Source organism: Ceratotherium simum, chromosome 12 (assembly GCF_057802395.1).
Source record: "Ceratotherium simum simum isolate JZ-2026a chromosome 12, ASM5780239v1, whole genome shotgun sequence".
Classification (NCBI taxonomy): Eukaryota; Metazoa; Chordata; class Mammalia; order Perissodactyla; family Rhinocerotidae; genus Ceratotherium; species Ceratotherium simum.
In genome coordinates this window covers 41,053,414-41,078,985 of record NC_141911.1, presented here as the reverse complement: position 1 = coordinate 41,078,985, position 25,572 = coordinate 41,053,414, and the positions used below count along the sequence as shown (strand labels likewise).

Sequence of the window (25,572 nt, the reverse complement as noted above, 5' to 3'; positions counted from 1 at the left end):
GGTTGAGGTAAGCTCTTGGCACTATGAGCTAAACTCCCCTGAGGAGAGTCTTAAGAGGGTGAGTGGCAATTACATGATGGTAGAGGAGGGGAGGATGGCAGAGGATCTAGTCAGAATAAACAGCGTACCCAGATCCTTTAAAAAGAGGAGATGGCTCAGAGTTGTGAGTGGGAAGGAAGGAATGAGGAAAGGAAGGAGGGAGGAAAGTATGAATGGAGGAACAATGCCAAATGCCTTGCAGGGCCTGACCCTGAGGGCATTATAATCCACGCTAATGAGTTTGGGCTTTATTCTGAGTACACTTTTTAAGGGTTTTATGCAAGCCACTGACAATCAGGTTGGCCTCTAGAAAGCTCTTTCTAAGATTTAAGGATATGATAGAAAAAACAATTGTATTCTTTAGTGTAAAATGTTAAAAATCAAACCTTTTTCAGCATCTTACTGAGAGAGTGCCTTGCCCTGTTCTCCAAATCCAGAATTCTTGAAGCCTTGGTTTAGAGGTGATCAAACGGGAAAGGCATAACCAAAGTCCCTTACCTGGCTCTCAGTTGTTCCCTCAGCTTGGGGACTTACAGTGATTTTTAGAAGTTTTGAGGGCCCTTGGAGCACAGGTGGAGGTCATTTAGCCATACAGTGTGAGTTCATCACTCTCAAAAAAAGAAACCAGGTAAGTGACATTCACATTAAAAAAGGAAGGAGGGAAGGACTTCAGGCTTGCAGATTTTTTATTTTCTTGGGTGAATGAAAACAAACTATTATATTGTCATTATAAATATAAAGAAAAATTATATAGGGAGATTAGAGAGAAAGTAGAATCTAGAATAATTTCGGAGATCTACTATGGCAACTGGTAATATAGGAAACGAAGCGGGTGGGTCAAAGAGGGTGAATTCTATTTTGAACATGTCGTGTGAACACCTGCAGGGCATCCATGTGGGGTGATTTTGTAGACTGTAGATTAGGGTTTGAGGGGAGAGATCTGAACCAGAGATTAAGATTTACCAAATTGTGCTCCAGATTAGGGAGCAGATCACATGATCCAGAGATTGACAATCCTGGGTGAGATTGTTTTAATGCATAAAGGTTAAAGCACAATAGGAGTTTCACCAATAGTCCGAGCTCCTTGCTAAATGAAATAATGTTACTTTCTAGCCTAGCTAAAACAAGTTGTAACTACCTTGGATTTAAAAGTTGAGGCTCAGATGAGTTAGTTCGTTTACTCTCAGAATTTGAGAATCAGTCTGTCTCTAGAATTGGTTCATTTTTGCCTTTTACTTTGGTATTCTTAGTTCTTCCTCTTTATTTTCACACTTTTCTTCAACAGCTCAAATGAGTTAGTTCATTTACTCTCAGAATTTGAGAATCAGTCTGTCTCTAGAATTGGTTCATTTTTGCCTTTTACTTTGGTATTCTTATTTCTTGCTCTTTATTTTCACACTTTTCTTCAACAGTCAGAAAAACGTTCGTTCAAGTATTTGCCTACAGGCAGTAGAGGAGAAGACAGGGCTCAGACAAGGGTGCTTACACCTTGCACTTCTTTTTCACCTTTCTCTCCTCTTAAGTAATACTGAGCTGTCATTTGGGTATGACTTTCATTTCTGTCTGGAACATAAATGTCGAATTGAATTTGAAAGGATATAAAGAAATAAAGCTAACAAAATGACCGAGTGACTCAGTACAATTCGGTGCAACATTTCCACGTTACAACTTTAAATCAACCTAAGGGCCAGCGCTGTGGCTTGGTGGTTAAGTGCGCGCGCTGCAATGCTGGTGGCCCGGGTTCGGATCCCGGGTGCGCATTGAGGCACCACTTCTCCGTCCATCCTGAGGCCGAGTCCCACATACAGCAACTAGAAGGATGTGCAGCTATGACATACAACTATCTACTGGGGCTTTGGGGGGAAAAAATAAAATAAATAAAATCTTTAAAAAAAAAAAAAAATCAACCTAAGCTTTGCATGGAGTAGAAAAATACATGTAAATTTTAAAAATACACTTTAAAAATCTCACTTAATACAATATTTTTCTATTAAGAAAACCAAGGAGTCCCCTTGAGAGTGCTTGAGAGATGGCATTGGTTTGGAGGAAAGATGATCAGTTCATTGTGAAGTATTGGAAGGATAATTGGAAATGACCTGTCAGACAACTGAAGTATGGAACTAGCTCCTAAGGAGGTAGATTTAGCAGTCACGTGACCTTGGTTATTTAACCACAAACACAGATAAGATACTGAGGGCGCAAAGTTGAGAAATGCCGAGAGGGACCACTGGTGTAACCACGGTGAAAAATTAGGAGGAAGCTGAGAGCTCATGAAAGTGGGTCTTTCAGAAAAGGAAGAAGCCAGAGGACACACTGAGTAAACACCAGCAAACCAAAAGTAGTTCTAAAAGCAGTTTGCGGCCTGGCCCCGTGGCTTAGCGGTTGAGTGCGCGCGCTCCGCTGCTGGCGGCCCGGGTTCGGATCCCGGGCGCGTACCGACGCACTGCTTGTCCAGCCATGCTGAGGCCGCGTCCCACATACAGCAACTAGAAGGATGTGCAGCTATGACATACAACTATCTACTGGGGCTTTGGGGAAAAAAAAAAAGGAGGAGGATTGGCAATAGATGTTAGCTCAGAGCCAGTCTTCCTCAGCAAAAAGAGGAGGATTAGCATGGATATTAGCTCAGGGCTGACTTTCCTCACAAAAATAAAAATATAAAAAAATAAAAGCAGTTTGCAATTATTAAATATCACATCACTCACATATCAACCGTCTGTGGCATTCACGCAGATGTGAGATCCCAAAGTGAACTGAGGAGTTCAAAAGTGAGCTCTGAACGCTGATTTCCTAAGATTCTCTATTTCCCAAATGGAAAGAGAGGTAAGGTAACGTGGTATATAGCACAGGAGCATGACACCAGCAGGTAGGAGGCAAGAGGAAGCCTTAATTTGGCCTCTGACCGATGCTGTAACCTGAGCAAGTCACTTAACCTTTTTTGTTTCCAGGGATTTCTCATCCATAAAACCAAGAACTGGATTTGGTCTGAAAGGACCTTTCACCTCTACGATAAATGTATTTTTCTATAGTAAAACAAAAGGAGGTACACTACTTTGAGGAGTTTAAGAAGCTGACATCCTCTTTTATTTTAGAAAAGTGCCCTGCGGCATGGGCCGTGGGTAGGTCAGCCTTAGGGTAGGATCATGGCCCCAAATTTTAGCACTGACATTTTAACCTAGGCCTGCCTCACTTCTTAATAAACTCAGTGTATTAATTGTCTAACTTAGAAAGTTGGTTAATTAGAGAATTTTCATTTTTTTTTATAACTTGGAGAATCACATTATAAGAAACTTTTAGATTTGGGTCAAGAGCTAGATGTCAGCATTTAATCAGCAAATTCTAATTTTGCCATCTAGTAGATGTCGACTCAACTTTGTAAATGCCAAGAAAAAAGAAAATTTGGTGCCGTTGTGAGTAGAGTAGCTTGAATTACTGATTCAAATGATATTGCTACTCTGGCATCCAGGCTTCCTATGGGAAAAAGTCGGAGGCCAACTGGTGGGTGTTAACCCTGTACTTCTCATAGGCTTTCAGCAGTACTTGTATGTGGCAGAGAGTAAATGAAAAGAAAATGATGCCAACTGAATTTATGCTTTCAAATACTTAAATTGAAACTAGACAGTCAACAGTTTGAGAATCTAGACATCTAATCCTTGCCAAGTGATGTCACCAGGCAGCAACTGAGTATCCAGAGGAAACAAATGTTGGTCCTGTTTTTGGTCTTGGATTAGTAAACATTGTAACATCCACCTGCTCCTCTAGAAGGGCTTAGGTTATGAGGTGAGGGAATAGTCTGATTAAGGTTTTTAAAACAAATTATCAAATTAAGAAAGTAATATTGTAAGGAAGTGGGCCTTGGTACTTTCTTTTGAGACGCCAAACTTCAAAGAAAAGATGTTAATTGAGATCTGACTGAGGGGTTTTATAATTTTTTATTTGGTCCAGTTTTCTAAGACATGTTAGAAGAATAATTAACATGGCACGTGTTTTTTCTCCCTTCTCCCAAATAAAGATAACAACTAACCAGGCTGGTTATCCCACTAAAACCCTACCATCTTTTATAACACTTTGCTTATTACATTGTTGCATGCGGCTTCCTCCTTTCCATTGTACTGAGCATGAGTGATATGTAACAGGATTGAAATATTCTCCACGAACTTTTGTTTATGCTTTTGAAATGTAACATTTCTGCTCAGGGCTCTGTTGCTTTTTTACAGAATCCATCTTTCCAATTAAAAAATAACATTATATTAAGAGAGTCTTCTTTTTACCAATTAGGTCAAAGTCCTAAAATTTTAAGACCCAAACCCCATGGTTTAGAGCGAACTGATTCACAAACCATAGGTGACTTTGCTACAAGAAGAAAGGGTATGTACTTTAGCACCGCATGCTGGATGGGGCGTTGGGAATTTATTTGTTTTGTGATGTTTTTTCTTAAAAAGTAAAGGAGAAGAGTCTTAAATACTACTGTTGTGAATAAAGCTTCCCAGCACGTTATTTCTAAAGTGAATGCTTTCCATAATACATGGTGAATCTGCTTGTTATGCCCATTAACAGCAGCATGTTAAATATTTGATAATATGTGATATTGAGTCTTGTCTTTTTGCATTATTCTTTTAACCTTTTACACATCAATACATTGTTTTCTTTAAGCTTGTGAACTGCTTGTGAGTTCCAGTTGTCTCCTGTACTTATATAGTGTATGTATTTTATTCTGAGACAGAATACAGAATCATTTCCATGGATTAATTATTTTATGCCATTACTTAGAATTTGACAGCTAAACTGCCATTAGCCTTTGGGTTTCAAAAAAGTAAAACATAAAGAAATACTTTCTGTCAGCACAATATTCTATATATGTCCATTTTAAGTGTACAGATGGGCAAAATTAACTCGAACTTAAATAAATCAATCTAGTCTTCAGAAAATCACATTGAGCTTTTTGTATTTGAGTTGACAAAAAATAGTTATAAGCCTCAGTGAATCTACATAGTCCTTTAAAATGACTACCTATTTTATAGTTTGTTGGTAATTCTAACATAGTTGATTAAAATTACACGCATATGGACAAAGACTTGGAGGAAACCTGGAAAAATGAAAACAAATTTTTTAGAACGGCAGGATGAAATGTAACTAAAATATTTATCTAATGTATTTAAATAGTCTCCTAATATATAATGAATATTAAGAAATAATATTGTTTTAGTTCTTTTGCACATTTCATAAATTTCTGAAAAATGTCTGTCTTGACTTTAAGAAAAGGGCTGAGAGCTCTGTGGTTATGTACTAGCATAGTAATTGTCTACTACAATAATGAGGTAAATAAGTAAAGACCATTATTAAATAAAGCTAATAAAATATTAGCATTTATTTTTCTTTAATTTGGTAAAGGATATTGTTGGTTAAATCAAGCTAAAAATTTGAGGTAATTGTTTAATTATGACCTTTTCACAGAACTGAGTTTGAATCTAAAGATAATTTATTGCTTTGTTTTATTTGTTTCCAGACTTGGCATGAATTAATTTAAAAGATTTGGTCATTAATTCTTTTTTCGGTTTTTGGTTTGGTTAAAGTTTTGCATTTAATACTTTCCATACATGATTTTATATGTATAGTTGTATAACTGAGGCTTCGATATTGAAGAATAGGAATGTTTTTAAAAAGAAGATTAAATCTCCATATGTGAGGATAAAATTAGTGGAAATAAGGAAATAATGAAAAGTGTAAATCAAGTAATTGTAAAAGAATTGGGTCATATTACTCTTTCTTTTTCTCATTTAGTTTATATTCATAAAATATTTACTTAAATTAAGAAGCAACATGTTATAGTAGAGCTTTAGACTTTGAGTCAACAGTCATGAAACATTATCTGATTTAGCTTTTGCCGCTAATTATTTAGCTATGTAACCTTGGACAAATCACATAACATCCATGAACCTCATTTCATGTGTGAAGTTAGCTGATCTTAGGTGTACTCTGGCTGTAACATAGAAATAGACATATAGAGAGAGGATCTTGTTTTGTTTTCCAAATTTCTGTATGCTAAAATCTCTTTTTCTCTCTTGTTTCAGCCAAGCCAGCACCTTTAGAAATAAAACCTTTGCCAGAATGGGAAGAATTACAAGCCCCGGTTAGATCTCCCATCACTAGGAGTTTTGCTCGAGAGTAAGTCTTTAAAATAACGTAGGTTGGGTGCCGGCCCGGTGGCGCAAGTGGTTAAGTGCGCGAGCTCTGCTGTGGCGGCCCGGGGTTCGCCAGTTCTGATCCCGGGCGCGCACTGACGCACCACTTGTCAGGCCATGCTGTGGCGGCGTCCCATACACAGTGGAGGAAGATGGGCAGGGTTGTTAGCCCAGGGCCAGTCTTCCTCAGCAAAAAGAGGAGGATTGGCAGATGTTAGCTCAGGGCCAATCTTCCTCACAAAATAAACAAATAAATAAATAAAATAATGTAGGTTGATTGTTCATTATAGTGGAAAATATCTACAATGTTGGTTCCCAAAGGATAGTCTCAGGAGCCCCCCTCTTTGGAGTTCTGTGAAGTCAAAACTATTTTCATTAGGATAGTAAGATGTCATTTGCCTCTTCCATTCTCCTTTCCCAGGAGCATACACTGGAGTTTTCCACAGGCTACGTAATATTTCATGATATTGTTGTGACACCTAATAGAATGTGTATTTGTGTTTCTTTTGTTTTTAAAAAATTTCTATTATTTATAATGGTAAATATCAACACATATAACTCATATAAATAAAGTTCCTTGGGGTTCTCAATAATTCTTAAGAATGTAAAGAGTTCATGAGGATAGAAATTTCTGAAAACTACTGATATGGAAAATATAGTAGTTTTTTGTGGGGGTTATTTAATCAAGATTTATTTATATGTATATAGAGGAATGAAAAGAATATATAAAGTTATAAACCTGTGTTGAATATGTGTTCATGTTTTGTGTATACATATAGCTAGGTTTTTATTAGTAGGAATTCTTAAATCTTCCTTTTTATATCTGTGACTTTCTACTTATCCCTCAAATCACTAGCAATACTTTTTTTTGTTCTACTCAAGGTAATTTGATGCCCACAAATATACTTTTACAATATAGCTGTAAATATTAGTTGTACATTTGAATGTGTGCAATAAATTGTTTTATAATAAATGTCTACAATAAATGACTGTAAACTTGAATATTTCTGAAAGTGTGAACTATCGCTCATTTTTATTTTGGAAGTGATTTTAGAAATTTTTGTCAAGGTTTATGTTTGTAATGATTATTTCTGTAATTAGCTCCTCTAGGTTTCCCCTGTCCCCCCGGCCGGATTCAGTGCACAGCACAACTTCAAGCAGTGACTCGCACGACAGTGAAGAGAATTATGTTCCCATGAACCCAAACCTGTCCAGTGAAGACTCGGTATGTGACGTCTTCAGCTTAACTTCTCTCTTCCTGGGCAGCCCTCCTAAATCATTCACGCGAGAACCTTTCTTCCAGTCCATAAATTATACCCTTACATCTTTCTTTATATACTTAAGGAAAAAGGATAAAAGACAGCTTTTTAAAATGCTTTTTAAAAATAGTACCACAAAGTCTAAAACCAGTAAGGGTCAAAGTGTAATATCAATATTTATAAAGTAGATATAAATTGGTTAAAAATCCTAAGTTTTCCAGTTATATTTCTTTTAAGATGTACTTGATTTTTGAAACTATTCAAGAAAATACTTTATCCTGGAAGCATTTTATAATACAGTTCTCCAGGCCCACGTCAGGGCACTCTTAGGGTGAAATGATCATATACGGAAGACCTTTTGATAATCTTTCAATAATGCGCCCGTAGATGAGGCTTAATGGTTAAAGAAGACCTGTTACAAACCTAATTTGTTTCAGACTAGCTGTGTTACCACAAGGCACAAGAATTTTATAGTAGTAGCAAGCATTCTGTTTCCCAGAAATCAGATGGTTGCCAGAAAGTACTTCAGATGTTTAAGAGTGCAAGCCAATTTCAATTTCTTAAAATATTTTGCTTTTACTTTTCCTTAAATCAGATCCAATGCTTGCTCTGTTATTTGTATTTTAGTAGATAAGTATATCAGTTAGGATTAGGTTCACCCTCTGAGTAACAGAAAATAAACAAATTAGCAGCGACCTAAGACAGACCTTTCTTTCTTTCTCATGTAAAAGTCTAGAGAGAGTCAATCCAGGGTTGTTATGGCAGCACTGTTCTACAGAGCCCTCAGGGATTCCGGCCCTTCCAGCTTTCCAATCTGCTGTCCCCTGGGTATGGCTCACATGCTCATAGAACAAATGATGCTCCAGCCAGCATACTCACATTCCAAGCTGCAGAGTGGAGGAAAGGGAAAAGAAGCAAAGGGTACAGCCTAACTTCCACATCAAGAAGGTTCTCAGAACTGCCGTATACAAACTGTTGACCAGAACTTAGTCTCTGTGGCCACACAGACACGAAGGGGGCTGGAAAACATAGCCTTTGTTCTGAGGGACAGTGGGCCTGGCTAGAAATCCCATTCACATGGGAGTGGGGAGAACAGATATTGGGGCACAACCGGGCAGTGTCTGCCAGGATAAGCAAGTATCTAATGTCAAAATTTGGAAGGAGTAACGTTTTAGTGACTTTATTTTCTTTAAAACAGTCCTATTTAGAGATTCAAAATATAAAGTCTAATTCTATCAACGACTTTATTTTACACGTTTAATGGACTTTAGGCAAAAACCCATTCCTCACAACCATATGTTGTCAGGGAACAAAACTAAGTGATTTGAAAAGCTCGATTTGGTGCTTAAACTAATTTAACTTTAAAATCTTATCAAGTTTATAAAGTGTTCAAAAATGAATAAGATAATTTAAAATATTTGTCTCAGCCCTGACTTAGAATACAAACTATATCAATAATGTTTTCACTAATTTTTCAAGGCAGGGTAGTTTTTATTAATTGACTTCTGCTTTTGGAGTCACTGTTTTTCAACTTGATGAGTGGTGTTTTATTTTTATTAACTTTATTTTTTTTCTTCATTACAGTAAATAGTCTCTAGTAAGAGTCTAAGTAAATCCTCAGTGCTACATCAGAGTATGTATTGTCATCAATTTTCATCTTTAGGTGGTTGAATAAATTCTTTTATTACAAAAGTAATTATTTTCTGAGATACTAAAGAGTCTATCCTTTTGCCCAAAATAGTAAATAACCATAAAATTTTTGGAAAGGACGTATCATAGGAAAATTTGAACATATGATTTGTCATGAGTAAGTGTTAGGTGAAGGGAAAAGACTAGAAAGAAAAATGTTACAATCAGAAAGTCAAAGGAAATAAAAATATAAAATTGTTCTTTTATACTTTATAACATTAAGCCAGAAAGATGCTTTTACCTGCCAGTAGAGGTGTCTAAATAACCACCAGCTGGTGAATTTCTAAAGTACTTAGGTCATTAAGTGTTAGAAATAAGCAAAAATGTCCTAGGTGCAAATAGCCGTCTACCATTCACAGTAGAAAAGTCAACTGTGTCATTTCTGTCTCCTCATGCTACCAACTGCCAGGGCTCCTCAAAGTCCAGACAACTCTTCCTTACAAAAGAGTGTGACAGGTACAGCAATATTTTCCCCACCTCTTGAAACTTAGTGTATTAATGGAATACCACAGAAATTCACAAGATCTAATCTGCTTGGATTGATGAAGTCAGTAAAAAAGTCGTCTTAGAGAAGTTGAGACAGGATCCAATCCAATCCAATCTGGTTTATACAATGAAGATTGAATTCTATGCATTGAAATTTTGAAGCATGGTGCATTTCCTGTACTGGTGATCATGGAGTAGGCACAGTCTAACAGTGAACTGGTGATGCTGCCTATTCCTTTACACAGAGATCTGAAGTAAAGCATTTGTGAAGTGAACCCTTAATGTGATACCTGAAATTCGAGTGATGGGACATCATTACTAAAAACATAAATATTGTTATATAACAATGACGTAACAACAAAAATATGTTCCATAATTTCACATATTTTAAAAAGAATTTTAGAAAAACAAAGCACTAGTGTTTTGTTTTTTTTAATTCACAAAGCGCTTATAATAACTCCTGGAATCTTAGGGTTTTTCTGAACTGTTCTGGGAAAACATTGGGTTAAAGGCTACAACACAGAGACAGGCTGTTCCCAGTTGAGATTAGATCAAGAGCAAATAGACTTCCTCGTAGGGACACAAATTTTAACAATACTTAAAGATGAAAATATTTCCAATTCTAATAATAATTAAACAGAAAACAGTAACTAGCAATTCTGAGAAATTCTCTTTAGGAACAACTTATTGAGATTGAATGTGTACATCATATAACTCATGGGTTCCTTTCATAGCCTTGCAATACTATGAACAATTCTGGGCGTTTCCAATTAGGGAAATTCCAGGTATGGGTTCTTTTTGTTGGTCACATTTAAATACAAAATTTTACACACACACACATACACTCCTGCTTGATTTTTTTTATGAGAATGAAATATGGAGTCATTCAGAGAAAAAGTTTTAGTTTCTTCATGAATTAGAAAAAAAGCAGGGGAGGAGAATGGCTTTTTTTTTTTTTAATTTTATTTATTTTTTCCCCCAAAGCCCCAGTAGATAGTTGTATGTCATAGCTGCACTTCCTTCTAGTTGCTGTATGTGGGACGCCGCCTCAGCATGGCCGGAGAAGCATTGCGTCGGTGCGTGCCCGGGATCCGAACCCGGGCCGCCAGCAGCGGAGCGCACACACTTAACCGCTAAGCCACGGGGCTGGCCTGAGAATGGCTTCTTGTACTAGTTGAGCACCAAAACTTGCTTTCATTTTTTTGTGCCCTACTTGTTTCTGTCAATATTTTTTTTCAATTTTTTTTTGATGTTTTGTTAGCAGTAGTTGATACGTTTGGTTTAAAAATCTGTTCCTAGAAATAGGGCCATCACACTCAGTTGTGTGGGTCGTTTAGTGCATAATCATACTGCATACAGTATCTATGTACAGTAGGCTGCACACGTACTGCATTCGTGAGTATGTGCAATCCAGACCATGTCCTGCTCACCAGGCCGTGGGCCCTGGCACAGAGCTGTGTCACCCAAGAGGAAGGAACACCTTTTTCTAATTCACAAAAATGTTTCACACGGGCTCTCAGCAGCCCTGCTTACAAATGGGGGAATAAACTCAATATTTTTCTAGCAATTCTCCTTTCCCTAAACCACAGCTTACTCTGTTGAACTTGAGCAAAATGAAATGGAGTAGCAATATAAAAGAATCAACAAATCAGACTTACGCAGTTTCCAAATTGTTTTGTTCATCATCATAGTAAGTATAAATTTTTAAGTTCATTACATTATTATGGTTTTCTTCAAAAGTTTGCAATAATGTGTGAACATTAACATCTTCACAATAGAGGGCACAAGGATGAAAGTCCCTAATGAATATATAGTCTTGCCTATGAGAAGTCAGGAACATTTCTAGATGAGGTTAAAAGCAGCAAGGCAAAGGGGCAAGCCCGGTGGTATAGTGGTTGGGTTCATACGCTCCACTTCGGTAGCCTGAGGGTCACAGGTAGGTGTGTCCTGGCGCGGACCTACACACCACTCATCAAGCCATGCTGTGGCAGGCGTCCCACATATAAAATAGAGGAAGATGGGCATGGATGTTAGCCCAGGGCCAATCTTCCTCACCCAAAAAAAGAAAAAAAGCAAGACATGGAAACAAGCCATTTGTTGGAACACATTTAGGAGATTGTCATAATTAGGGTAGTGAGTGTATGTAGGGATGTAAGTTCGTGTTGTCCTTTCCTTTTTGTTTAGCATTGATCTTCGAGTTCCTAGTAGCCAGTTTCTCGTTTTTCTGCCCCAAGCTTTTTCGTTCTTGTTATTTATTCCCGTCCTTTATCTTCCTTTTTTCTTTATCTGTTTTTAGAGAATAGTCCTTCTATTGTGCAAGTTCTGTTAGGAAAGAACGGATAAGGCTAAGAGAAGACAGGAAATTAAGTGGTAAAAATTCCAGATGGTTGAAACAAAACAGACTTTGCCAATAGAGATTATTCATAGCCTTTACTTAACGTACTTATTCCAAACTAATTTTAGTGTGAAAGCCTTTAAATGAAATATAGAACTTCTTTAAAAATTTAATTTGAAAGCAAGAAGTATAAGGATCCTGTAGTTAAAAAATGTAATTGAGATAGTATTTTAGTAATGTTCATGTTGAGCTGTTGCAACTAACTGTAGCTTGATGTCCCAGTCTTAGTTTGAACCAAGTTTGACTTTTGAAACTACTTTTAGCTTGCTCTAAGCTGTCTTTTTTTTTTTTTAAGATTTTATTTATTTTTATTTTTTCCCCCCAAAGCCCCAGTAGATAGTTGCATGTCATAGCTGCACATCCTTCTAGTTGCTGCATGTGGAACTCGGCCTCAGGATGGACAGAGAAGCGGTGCCTCGGTGCACGCCCGGGATCCGAACCCGGGCCACTAGCATCGGAGCACGCGCACTTAACCACCAAGCCACGGGGCCGGCCCCGCTCTAAGCTGTCTTAATCAATTTTTTTTAATATTACTTATTTTCCCCCCATCCTAAAAGATTATTTAATTTCTAAGCAGACATTTCTTCAAGCTATGTCCTCTTGAAATAAATATTTAGGCTTCAGTAGATGACAAACAAGATAAGCAGTATGTCTCGCAAATACTTGACAGTCGATTTTGTTGTTTTATGCTTCCAGAATCTTTTTGGCAGTAACAGTCTTGATGGAGGAAGCAGTCCTATGATCAAGCCCAAAGGAGACAAACAAGTGGAATACCTAGATCTAGATTTAGATTCTGGGAAATCCACACCACCACGTAAGGTAAGTGAAGCCTCATTCTATAAGTACAATTCGCTCACATTTTAAACCTGAAGAATCGTATCTCCCTTGGGGAAATTTTATTAGTATGTTTAAATAGAATAAAGTCTATTACTTAATGCTGTTTCATAAATCACAAGTAAACAAACTATTTATTAGTTATGGAAACTAATAAATTAATTTTTTCCTTTCTAATGGTATGAAAGTTATATACTTTCTACTCTTTTAGCAGTTCCCATTGAAATGCTTACTTAACAAATTCTAATGTTAATCATTGTCTTCACTCGCTTTCCTGCGTTAGCTCAAAATTACTGCCCTTCTGACTTCTGTGCTATTTTTGTCCGGAATTTTAGTTTTTTCCTTTTGTTAAACCCACAAATTGAACATTAGTAGTAGTACTATTCTCATTATATAGACAGTGTTTATTTGCATTTTCCTTCCTTAGCCAACTTGTTTTGTTATCGTTCCTTCTTGTATCTTAGACCTTCCTTTATAATCATTTTCCTTCCTCCTGAAATACATCCTTTAGAAGTTCCTTTTCCGGGGGGGTGGTGGGGTCTGTTAATGGCAAATTCTTGCAGTTTTTGTTTAACTGAAATGTCTTTATTTTGCCTGCATCCTTGAAAAAGAGTTTTTTTGAGTTCACAATTCTTGATTGACAATAAGCTTCTCTCAACATGTAGAAGATACTGTTTGCTATCATCCAGCTTCCATTGTTCCTGTTGAAAAGTATGCTGTCAGTCTAACTGCAGTTCCTTTGTAGGTAATCTGTCTTTTCTGTCTGGCTGATGTTAAGGTCTTTTCTGTTTCTTTGGTATTCTTCAGGTTCATGACAATGTGTCTAGACATCTAAACATAGATTTCTTTTTATTTATCCTGCTTGGTAGAAGTTGTGCTGTCTTCATTTCTGGATTCCTATTTTTTTAATCAATTCTAGAAAAGTCTCAGTCAATATCTCTCTAAATATTGCATTTCCTCTATTCTTTTTATTTTCTTCCTTGAGGTTTCTGATTAAACTTTAGTTAGAACATCTCATTCTATTTCCCATATTTCTTATCACTCTTACATATTTTCTATCCTATTGTCTCTTTGTGCTTACTTGGATAATTTCTGAAGATCCATTACCAAGTTCACAAATTCTCAATTCTTCCGTTTAATGCACTTGTTTAATTTTTAATTTCAGTTATTTTATTTTTCATTTCTAAAATGAAGTTCTGCTTTTTTTTCCAAATATGCCAGCTGATTTGAATAATTTTGTATTTCTTTCATGTTATTTTATTCTTTTTATTTAGTTTTATTTTTTAATTCCTTTAAACATTTTATACATATATATTTTATACTGTTTATGCAATAATTTCAATATATGAAGTCCTTGGAGGTCTGAAACTGTGTTTACTGTTCTGCTAACTCACATCCTTGATGGCTTGTTTCCTTCTATGTTTTATACGTTTTTATTGTGAATTCATTTTGCTGAGCATGTCTGTGGGAATCCTGCAGACCTCAATTTCCTTCAGAAAGAACTTGCATTTGCTTCTGCTAGGAAGCAGGCTGTGCTACCACCCAAGGACCACCTCAGTTGCCTTCAAGGGCCCCTAGCTTAACAGGATGGTCTTGGGTTTGGCCTGACCTCCCACCCAGGGCCTTCTGATTGCATTGCTGAGAGTGACATTCATCCTAAAGACAATACTGCCTTTACCATTTAGCAGCTCTCTGCTCCCTCTGTTCCCCTCATGCCTTGGGTACTTCTCTTACTTTCTAGTGAGCCCATCAATGTATTAATAATTATATTTGTTTTAAGTTAGCTGCTATCTAGTTGTATTTTAGGAGTTAAGAGGGCCCATCAGCCTATGTAGTTGGCCATTCTTGAAATACTGCTTTTCAAAACACATTTCTTAGCTCTGAAAGTCAACACTGATACATGTTCTCAGGACTTGGAAAAGTCAAGCTTAAGCTGAAGGCTGAAGGGAGAAGCCAGTTGTGTATCTTAAGATGAACCAGGTGTCATCTGCTATCCCTATTTTATGAGAATTTCATCTGAGATGCGTTAGTTTATGTTAGTTTGCATTCTTATGTATAATAATTTTTAATTTAAGGGGAAAAAAAAGTATAATTAGAAGAGAGACAGTATTGTTCAACTGAGGTAGTTAATGTTATTTTTTTGTGACCCAATAGAGTTTCAAGAATTATTCACAGTGCATGTGTGTCTGTGTTTTGACTGAATTTCACTCAAAAGCACCTCTTTATATGTGGGACTTTATGGGTTTTTTTCCTTTGCTTTTTAGCAAAAGAGCAGTGGCTCAGGCAGCAGTGTGGCAGATGAGAGAGTGGATTATGTCGTGGTTGACCAACAGAAGACCCTGGCTCTAAAGAGCACCCGGGAAGCCTGGACAGATGGGAGACAGTCCACAGAGTCTGAGACACCAACCAAGAGTGTGAAATGAAAATATTGTTTTGCCGTCTCTGAACAAAAGAGAACTGAATTGTAAAGATAAACCTTGTTTGAAGATAATTTGACACTTCTACTCTAGGTAGATCCTCAACTGAGTAGAGTGGAAGTCAAAGGACCTTCCAGACATAATCAAGCAATTCTGACTGTAAATGGTGCTTTGTGGTATCTGAACGATTCATAACATGTAAATAATGTGGGAAAATAGTAATGTTTAGCTCCCAGAGAAACATTTGTTTCATAGTTAACACACTTGTTAGTATTACTGTATTTATGCACTTTTTCATTTACAACATTGGTTTGGGTATTCCCAAATGTACCTTAACATAATTCCTTTGGGAGTTCTTTTTTTCCTCACACTACTCTATATAACAATGTTAAGTTAACTAAGCTACTTTTAGATTGGGAAATTGCTCTTTAAACTGCAGTCTAACAACATTAAAGTGAGAAGTAAATTCACAGTTTACCTTTCTACCTGAAACTTCAGGTGAATGGAAACTATTAGCTTACGACCAGAGAATATAGTTGGCCTCATGATTCATTGCCTTACAAAGTGCTGAGGATAATGTGTGTACTTGTGTCAGGACCTAGTTCTCTGATTCATGTACATTTAATTTTCAGTGGTGGGTCTTTATTATATTTTGTTAATTACAGTGTTTTTGATTCATTGAATGAAGATTCTGGCAGGTGGAATCTTGCACCTTGGAAAGACTGAATAATTATGCTCTCAAGTAAGCCTACGAAACTGATGGCATGGGGTGATATGTGCTGTCACACTTATTAACGTGTATGAAACTTTACATTATTTGCAAAACGTAGATTATATAACTAGTCAGGTACGTACCAGGCACTGATGTGCTAATACACTGATCAGGTTTAGACATCAAGCTTTAGTTGTTTTCCTGTTGGTCCTAATGTTGGTTTCCAGTTTGGAATTAATGGAACAGTTGACATTCACTGTTAGTTATAGCAACATACTGTGATTTTTTAATTAGACAGTAACTCAGATTTATTACTCTCAGAATGAAATTTAATCTTTTGACACCATAGTGCCCTATGATTTTTTTTAACTTTACTTCATATTCTTCTCGGCCTTATATTTAAATCCCTATGCAATTAATATTTTATATCTGTCTTTTTTAAACAAAATAGATGTTATATAAATGATTCTCATATGTAGCACCTATTGCTTTTCCAGTAAAAGAATTAAGAATTTTGTACTGTGATTTATATTCACTGCCCCAATTCAAGAAAATATTGGAGCCTTACTGTAATGTGAAATCTTAGAGTCATGGACCTCTTCCAGCCAGATTTCTGAAACCACCAGAGGAATCGTATAATTCTGTCTCACCTGTAACATGGTCCTGTGACATGGATATCAAGACCACAAATTACATATAGTGAGGCTACGATTATATTGATCTGTCTCGGCTTTGCAATGTAATTTAGAAAGCAGGTATAGTAGTTTGTGTGTGTGTTTGTTTATTTGTTAACTACATACGATCTCTCATGTATGGATTTGAGACTTACTAACAGAGTTGGAGGGGGCGTAGAGATAGGAGTGCCCAGCACTGAGGCAGCAGTTCCTCATTCAGACCTCTAACTGTTGCCTGAGTACACAGATATGCCCTGATGTCTGGCCTCTTGGCCGTAGTGCTGTGCCTAATCTGGGTAATGGGTTTATTTCCCCACTCCACAGACTGAACATGTTCATAACAAGAGGAATTGTACACTCATATAACATTTGATACTTTTAAATGTTTGCTTCTTTTTAAACAAAAACTAAAACCCGGAAGTGAATTTTGAGGTGGATTTTTAAATAAAAAAGATTGTTTGAGTTTGGTGTGTGCAAGCTGCTTTATAATGAAGCCACAAAATCTGAAATCATTGAAATGTGCCTAAACTACCAAAACACACAAACCAGTTGATGTGTAAAGATGCTAAATTGTGTTATATGGAGGACACACGAATTTTGAGATTAAAAAATAAAACACAACAATAAATATATTAATTCAAATATAGAAATCTTGTTTAAAGCTGCCTATCAGAAGAGTCTAAGGCAATTATGAATTTTTTAGTATAATTTCTCCTTAATTTTTTACAAGTTACTATTTTTTAAGACAGGCAACACTCTAATTTGTAGACATTTTCCCATTATGCAGAGTAATTTAAGAATTGAAATGTATTAGGCAGTTCATTTGAACACAAAATCACATTAAATGTTATATTAAGTTAAATTTAAAGACAGTTTCTTTTTTTTTTTTTTTTTTTTTAAAGATTTTATTTTTATTTATTTTTTCCCCCCAAAGCCCCAGTAGATAGTTGTGTGTCACAGCTGCACATCCTTCTAGTTGCTGTATGTGGGACGCGGCCTCAGCATGGCCAGAGAAGCAGCGCGTCGGTGCGAGCCCGGGATCCGAACCCGGGTCGCCAGCAGTGGAGCGCGCTCACTCAACCACCAAGCCACGGGGCCGGCCCTAAAGACAGTTTCTTATAGAGAAGTATTTTCCAAACATTTTTTAGCACTAAAATCTTTTTTAAATGAAATTTTGTGTAACTCCAGTACATAAAGCCTGAAAAGTCCATTTTATACGTATAAATGCACTTTGAGTTCACACTTATGTTTACTTATCTTAGTCCATTACTAAGAATAAAATTTCTGAATAACACAAATGTGAAATTGGGGTTATAGATAGCGAAAAACCTCAGCAACCCATTTATTTCTATACCTTGTTTTATTTTCATACTATTAAGAAAATTGTGATTCACACAAACATAAGTGCAAATAATAACAGGTTTTAAACACACGTCTTAGGAGGTTCTTTAATTAGAGATAGCTGAAGTTATAGTCTAAGGTTCATACAAAAATAAATGATCCTGGTAGTAGAAGTTAATACATAATCAGTCTCCAGAATGATAAAAAAAGGGGTATGTAGCACATTAGAATGTGTATTTTTATTGTTTTATTTAAAATATGCACTTATAGAAACGAAATTTGAGTCAAACCCTTTTAATAACCTTAATTACCTCCAAGAAGCTGAGTTTTGGCCAGAAACCACTGGTTTGGTCGAAAACCACTGGTTAAGCATGTGATAGTTATGTTATAAATTAGAAGTCTTTTTCTCCCACATGTTGGATGTTCTCTGCCTTTTATTCCTTATTTTGAAAAACTGTAAAATTTTATGAAGGTTTGAATACCAAAGCACAGTTCTGCTTTCAAAAATCAAAATTCAAACTTGAATAATTTAAGCTATTTAGCCCACAGAAGGTATCATTTAGTAAGCTATAGAATGTTGTGTTTATCTACACTCTAGTTTATACATTTTCATCTTTTTTAAATCAATACTTTGTAAGCTACTATGAGCATTTTAGAGAATTCCATAAAGGTACTATGAGTGTGTGTGTGTGTGTGTGTGTGTGTTGTGTGTGTGTATAGCATTGTATTTAATCATAAACTAAATTTAATTTGATATAGAAATACTGCTATACTTGTACATTAAGGTCATAAGTCATAATTTCTTCTGAACTCTTACATTTAACTAATGTGGGTCACTATCTTTATATTCATAAATGCATTTACAGTGAAAATTGAACACCAGTGTTTGTTTTGTTTTGTTTTTCCTACTAGTGGAAAGTTGTCTGTTTTCCCCTTTTAGTGAAAACAGTATAAATTTTTTAAAAATGTTAACTATTGTATGTCAGTACACTATACCGTAGACATTGAACATAATTCTTGGATGCTCCCAAACACTCTTAGTGCCTCTTTATGGGGCCCATTGGAAGTATTGTGTCAGTACTTTGTACTAGTATTAGTATTTTGAATGAATACACAGCCTTTAGAATTTTAGAAACAATTAGGTGGGCCAATACTTCCAGTTCTTATCTTTGGGTCATTTCGGTGGGTCTTGTCCTCCACTGTCAGATAAGCAATCAGGTCCATGACAGGGATTGTACATATGACCAAATCAAGTGGAAACACAAAGAGATCCTAAGATAAGAATTATTGTCAATAACATCTTGATATGTGTAAATCTGTATATAATTTAAAATATTGACAACTATGAGATGAAAAGCTATGGTGTAAATGAATGTTGACCTCATGGGCTTGATGGGATGAAAAATCACTTGTCAGGTTGTGGAGATAATTGGTTTTAGTCTGACTAAATATGTTTGTATATTACTACAGCTTGAAATAATTTAGTTTGTGTTCTCTTCCACAGACTTATCTTTCTTTAGGTTCGGTATAATATCTATTATGAATTTCAAGAAAATGTTTAGTCAAGAGATTATCACAGCTTCTGCTTCCTTTACATAAAAAGACATCGCTTTGTGTGAGTTGTTGTAACCTGAATCAATTGGTGATCATCATCCCAAATTTCAACAGCAAAATCTTGTGTTATCAATTTATTTCTCCCCTCTTGCACATTTTCTTTTGTGAAGATCCAATTGTGGACATTTTCTGCTACCAAATAAAACTTTTCAAACAGTTTGGTTTCAAGACCTTAAACAGTCGATTTGGATCCTGAGTTTGTGAACCAATAGGGACATATGAATTTATATTTCCAACCCTTCCTTAGAGTCTTTATCTAAGTCAAAAACCCAATTCTGCAATTGTGGGAAGACAGTCCCAGCCAGTCTTCCCAGCCCTGCTTTTATAGGGTCACTAATTTTCTGCAACAAAGATCTCACTAAATCATGCTAAAATAGAATAGTCACGCTCTTAAGTAGGAAAAGCTTCTGAGACTGTTGCCGTATGCATATGCCCTTGTTAGTCCATGTAGCCCATGCTACCAGCCTTTTGTTCAATAAAAGGCCGATAAATAAGGGGCTGTGTGCAACCTTTACAGTTGGAAATATGTTTTATACATAAAACATCACTTGGGAAATGGTAACTGGCTGGGCTTTTTCATTTCTCTGAGAGTTTTCAAACATCTCCACTAGTTCATAAAACCTCAAGAATTACTGTCAGTCAGTCTTCTGGCCTGCTCAGCCCAGCTTTTCGTGACTGACTCTCATTAAGTCATATTTGGGAAGTTTGGGAAGGGGAAGGTTATATTCCTGGAGATCATTCTCTCCTCATCTGTCTTTCTGTCACCTTGTAAATGGTAAAACTTCTGGATATTTGCATATAACTTCTCTGGGAAAAAGCTTCTTTCTCCAATATAGAAACACTTTTTGAATTATAGTTTTTTTTGGAGAGTTTACTGGAGAATAACTTGGCAATTCTGTGAATGTGTGTTACTACATATTTAAAAGCTGAGTCTGTGATGGGAGGCATTTTATTAACTGTTGTGATGGGTAACATTCCTGCCTTAGATTCCCTGTTTTAATATTACAAAAAATTGTTTTTTTCATAAATGAACACTTATAGAAAATTAAGTTTCTAAGATGTATTTCTATACTTCATTAGACAGGATTTTTATTACTATTACTAATGGTTATGTTGGTGATTAACTCTTAGCATAATGTGCCTCTGATTTTGTGGCATATGTGATGCCCAGAACATTTGGAATACTCAATGTGTGGGATGTATAGTGGTACAGAAAAGAAAAAAAAAATCAAATAAATCCCCCCAAAAAGCCCACTTTCTCAAATATGGTATTGTGATGGTTAATGTATCAACTTGGCTAGGCTATGGTGCCCGTGGGTTTGTTCAAACGCTAGTCTAGATGTTGCTGTGAAGATATTTTGTAGATGTAATTAACATTTACAGTTGCTTGACTTTAAGTAAAGCAGATCATCCTGCGTAATGTGGATAGGCCTCATCCAATCGGTTGAAGGACTTAACAGCAAAAACTGAGATTTCCCACAGAAAAAGGAATTCTGCCTCAAAACTGTTACATAGAAATCCTGCCTGAATTTCCAGCCTGCCAGCATACCCTTCAAATTTCAAACTTTTTGGCCTTCATAATTGTGTGAGCCAATTCTTTAAAATAAATCTTTCCAATAAATGGATGGATGAATGGGTGGATGGATGGATGGGTGGATGGATGGATAGATCCTATTAGTCTGTTTCTCTGAAGAACCCTGACCAATAGAGGTATTAATTCATTAATCTGAGTGCCTTTTACACATATACCGAGCAAAGAGTTTAAGGTTTAATTTGAAATATATATACCTCTGTATACCTCTAAAATTATTTTTTAATCAACTTTGTATGAACTTTATAAAAACAATAAGTCTGAAAGTTGCTTATTCCAATCCGTAGACAAAGCAATAATTGTGGAATTCAGACTAAGGAGAAAGTACTGTTGTCTCAGATTTTGATTCTACTAGATGACAAATTTAAAAATTAAATCATTTAGGGGCCAACCCGGTGGTGTAGTGGTTAAGTTCCCACGTTCCGCTTCGGCAGCCCGGGATTTGTGTGTTCACATCCTGGGCACAGACCTGCGTGCCCCTTATCAAGCCATGCTGTGGCAGGCATCCCACATATAAAGTAGAGGAGGATGGGCACGGATGTTAGCCCAGGGCCAGTCTTCCTCAGCAAAAAGAGGAGGTTTGGCAACAGATGTTAGCTCAGGACTAATCTTCCTCACCAAAAAAAAAAAAAAAAAATTATTTCACTAGAGTAGCTCCTACACTTGTGGCATTGTGCTAGGTGCTGTAGGAAACACAGAAGAAATCTACATCGTCTTTATCTTTACAAATTAGTATGTGTGAAATAATAAATGATATGGGACGGTAAATAATTACTTCTGAGGTACCAATGATGAGCTATGCTCATAGTTTCCATGGTCAGACATTTAGGAGTGTCTTGGCTGGGCAATTCTCGCTCAGCATCTCTAACAAAATGACAGTCAGATCAGCTGAGACTAGTCATGCTGGGGCTGAAGGATCTGCTTCCAACGTGGTTCACTCATATGGCTGGCAAGTTGGCAGGAGGCTTGTGTTCCTCTTCATGTGGGCTTCTTCCAGAGCAGCTTGAGTATCCTATGGCATGGAGGCGGGCTTACCCCGAAACTATTGATCCCAGAGACCAAACAGAGGCTTCATTACCTTTTATGACCTACACTTGGAAGCCACACACTGTCATGTCTGCTGTACTCTAATGGATCATACAGTCCACTCTTGATTCATTGTGGGAGGAGACTTACAAGGATATGAATACCAGGAAGTAGTGATCACTGGGAGCATCTTGGAGGCTAGCTATCACAAAGGCAGAGTTGAGTGTTAAGAGATGAGGCCAAGGATGGAAGGCCTTGAGAACCAAGTGGAACTCAAGTGCATTGAGTATTAAGGACTTTAAAATGTCAGAATAACAAGCCAAAGCATAGAAAGAATAGGCCATAGGAAGTCAGGAGACAGTTCTAAACCTAGGTCTATGAGTTTAACTGTGTTCTTATAAATTACAAAGCTATTCAACACTTACTGAGACACTGTGTTTTATATTTACTCATACCTAATCCTCATAACATTGTGAGGTAGTTACTGTTATTCTCTCCAACCTTCAAGTTCCAACTAAACTCCATGAAGCTTTCTCTCAACTCCCTCACCCAGAGTTGATAGCTCCTTCCTCTGAAAGTCACAAAATTGGTAACTTCCTTTTTTCATATTTGGCCTTTGTGATGGTGTATCAGTTTGCTAGGGCTGCCATCACAGAGTACCACAGACTGGGTAGCTTAAATAACAGAAATTTAATTTTTCACAGTTCTGGAGGCTGAAAGTTCAAAGTCAAGATGTGGGCAGGTTTGGTTTCTTCAGAGGCCTCTTTCCTTGGCTTGTAGATGGCTGCCTTCTCACTGTGTCCTCAATGGCCTATTTTCTGTGCATACAACCCCTGATGTCTCTCTTCTTATAAGGACATCAGTCATATGGATGAGAGCCCTTACAACCTCGTTTAATCTTAATTACCTCTTTAAAAGCCCTATTTCCAAAAACAGTCACATTCTGAGGACTGGGAGTTAGAACCTCAACATGAATTTTAGGGGTGACACAATTCATTCCATAATAGATAGCTATATTTATATCTCATCAACCTGGCTGTATGCACCTTAGAATGAAAACAGTGTCTTATCCATCATTACATCAATCACATTCCTGGCAGTAAAAGATGGCACACTCAAAGGAGTAATTGAAGACAGTTGAATGAAGGAACTATTGCATAACTATTGCAACAGGGATGGTTAAAAACCCTAAGCCAAGAGTAAGAAGCTATTACCACTTCTAGAACTAAAGGGGTAAATGGAGGGCGCTGTTACTGACACTCAGCAAGACCTGTCCACCAGCAGATACTTTGGTCTTAGGTAGAAGGACACAACCACTACCAAATGCAGACCAGCAGGGACGGAGTCAGGTTACCTCTCCTGTCACTTGCCATTGGCTAAAACCTATCAGCAGCTAGACATAACCCAGGAGATATAAAACATGGAGGTCAGCCCCCCAGGGCACATGGCAAGATAGAGAGGGGTGGCAGGCAGATTAGACAGAGCAAACAGAGAAAATCCTTCACCATCTTCATATTTATTACTATGGCAAACCATCAAGGAAATAAAGGATCTATGGAAGATTGGCTTCCTTAACAGCTGATCCAACCTCTTTCTAGAATGCCATCCTGCACTCCAGAAGCAGTAAGGATAAAAACTACATTTTCCAGGCTTCCTTGCAGCTAGGGTTCTGCCTGTCATTGACTTTCCACCAATCATCTTCACTTAAATTCAGAAACTGAGTTCAGTGGAGAGGGAGGCAGAACTCCATGAGGTATAAATATTGTTAAATCTAGCCATTTGCATTTAGTAGATGAAGCAATAGGTTCCTGATCTTTGGTCCACAGCTAAGGTGATATGTTCTTGGAGCCAACATCTGTGGTGACAGCTTCCTGCACCCTCACGGTGCAATGGGCTCGTGATCCTGGATTCAACCATTGGTGCGGTGGTTTCCTGAGCCCACATTCCTCATTGTTCCCATGTCGGGCAGTTCTGTGGCGTTGTTCTGAGAATCAGTCCTTAAAGGCCCTACACACCTGCCGGTGACTGTAAACTCTTAATTCTTTACATTAAATTCCTTTTTGTTTAAAGTTACTAGAGGGGCTTAAGTTTGTTGAAAATTGACACAGGGGCCAATTTTCTGCCTCTTGCATTCTGGAATATTTTTTTTCTTATTCTTATATTGTAAAACTGTATAATTAAAGAAAATCGGAGGGACAAAGAGGAAAAACGCCCACAAACTGTGTTACTTCCCTATCTACTTGAATGTGCAGTTGGATTCTGCTTTTTGCATTGACTACTGTCATATTTTCCCAGGTGTTAAGCACCTGAATTGTCATCTTTAAAGACTGCATAATATTCCTTCAAAGATTTTAAAATACTCAGTGATAGTATCCAATATTGATACAAGTGTGGGGACTAGAACACTAGTGTATGCTACTGCAAGGAACATAAATTGATACAACTTTTTTAAAGAGCAGTTTATCAATACAATTTTAAAGTCTTGAAACTGTACTTAACCTTTATTTAACATAACAATTGCATTTCAAGGAATTAACCCTAAAGAATTAAACCAAGGTTTGGACAATAATTTATCTCCAAGGAGTTAGAAGTGTATCCAACAGAGGGGGATTAGTTGAATTGTACCTACATATGTATGTAGCCATTTATAATACAGAACAATAATTTTCAAGCGTGTTCCTCCAATAGGAGAGACCTCTGACACCAAGTGGAGACCAAGTTTGGGAGATTCAACCCCGCTTCACCTTGCTTTAATTAGAGTACCTTCACTTTTTCTGTTTCTACATTGGAAGGTAAATGTGAGATTTTATTTGAAAAATAGGTTCCACTACTAGAAAAAGTTCTAACTGTTGCAATAAAAGAATATTTGATGTCGTGAATGTTTTTTCAAGATATACTGCTGTGCAAAAATTAACGGTAAGTGACTAAATATAGTCCTCTGTTTGCATGTAACTAGTAGGATTAAAACAGCAGGATATCATGACAAATATTACAGACGTTAAAATGATGATAAAAAGATATTATGGACAACCTTAGGCCAATAAATTTGCAAATTACATAAAATGAATAAATTGCTAGAAAAGACAGCTTACTAAAACTGAAAAAAGAAAAGAAGATTTGTATAGCCTTGTATTGACTAAAATGAATTTTAGAATTAAAAATCTTTCACAAAGAAAATTCTGCACTCAGATAAAATCTCCACTGAATTCCACCAAACATTTAAGACGTAAATAATGCCAATCTTACATAAGGTCAGGAATGTAAGGTAATACAGCACATCAATAAAATAATGGGGAAAAAGTTATGATCATCT

At 36.7% G+C, this 25,572-nt stretch overlaps 1 protein-coding gene across 5 annotated transcripts in view; it reads left to right on the top strand.

Annotated features, from left to right (window-relative positions):
- The window catches only part of GAB1 (GRB2 associated binding protein 1), a 117,941-nt gene extending 98,143 nt beyond the window's left edge, over positions 1-19,798 (top strand). For 3 of the 5 annotated variants that reach the window (XM_014780174.2, XM_004420873.3, XM_087437576.1), the window contains 5 exons: positions 4,318-4,407; positions 6,111-6,204; positions 7,323-7,446; positions 12,747-12,869; positions 15,149-19,798. In XM_014780174.2, coding sequence (XP_014635660.1) covers positions 4,318-4,407; positions 6,111-6,204; positions 7,323-7,446; positions 12,747-12,869; positions 15,149-15,307 — 590 coding nt within the window. In that variant the 3' untranslated portion in view covers positions 15,308-19,798. The remainder of the gene's footprint in view (positions 1-4,317; positions 4,408-6,110; positions 6,205-7,322; positions 7,447-12,746; positions 12,870-15,148) is intronic. The other 2 variants (XM_014780175.2, XM_004420874.2) reach the window with 1 other exon arrangement.
- Positions 19,799-25,572: the final 5,774 nt, after the last annotated feature.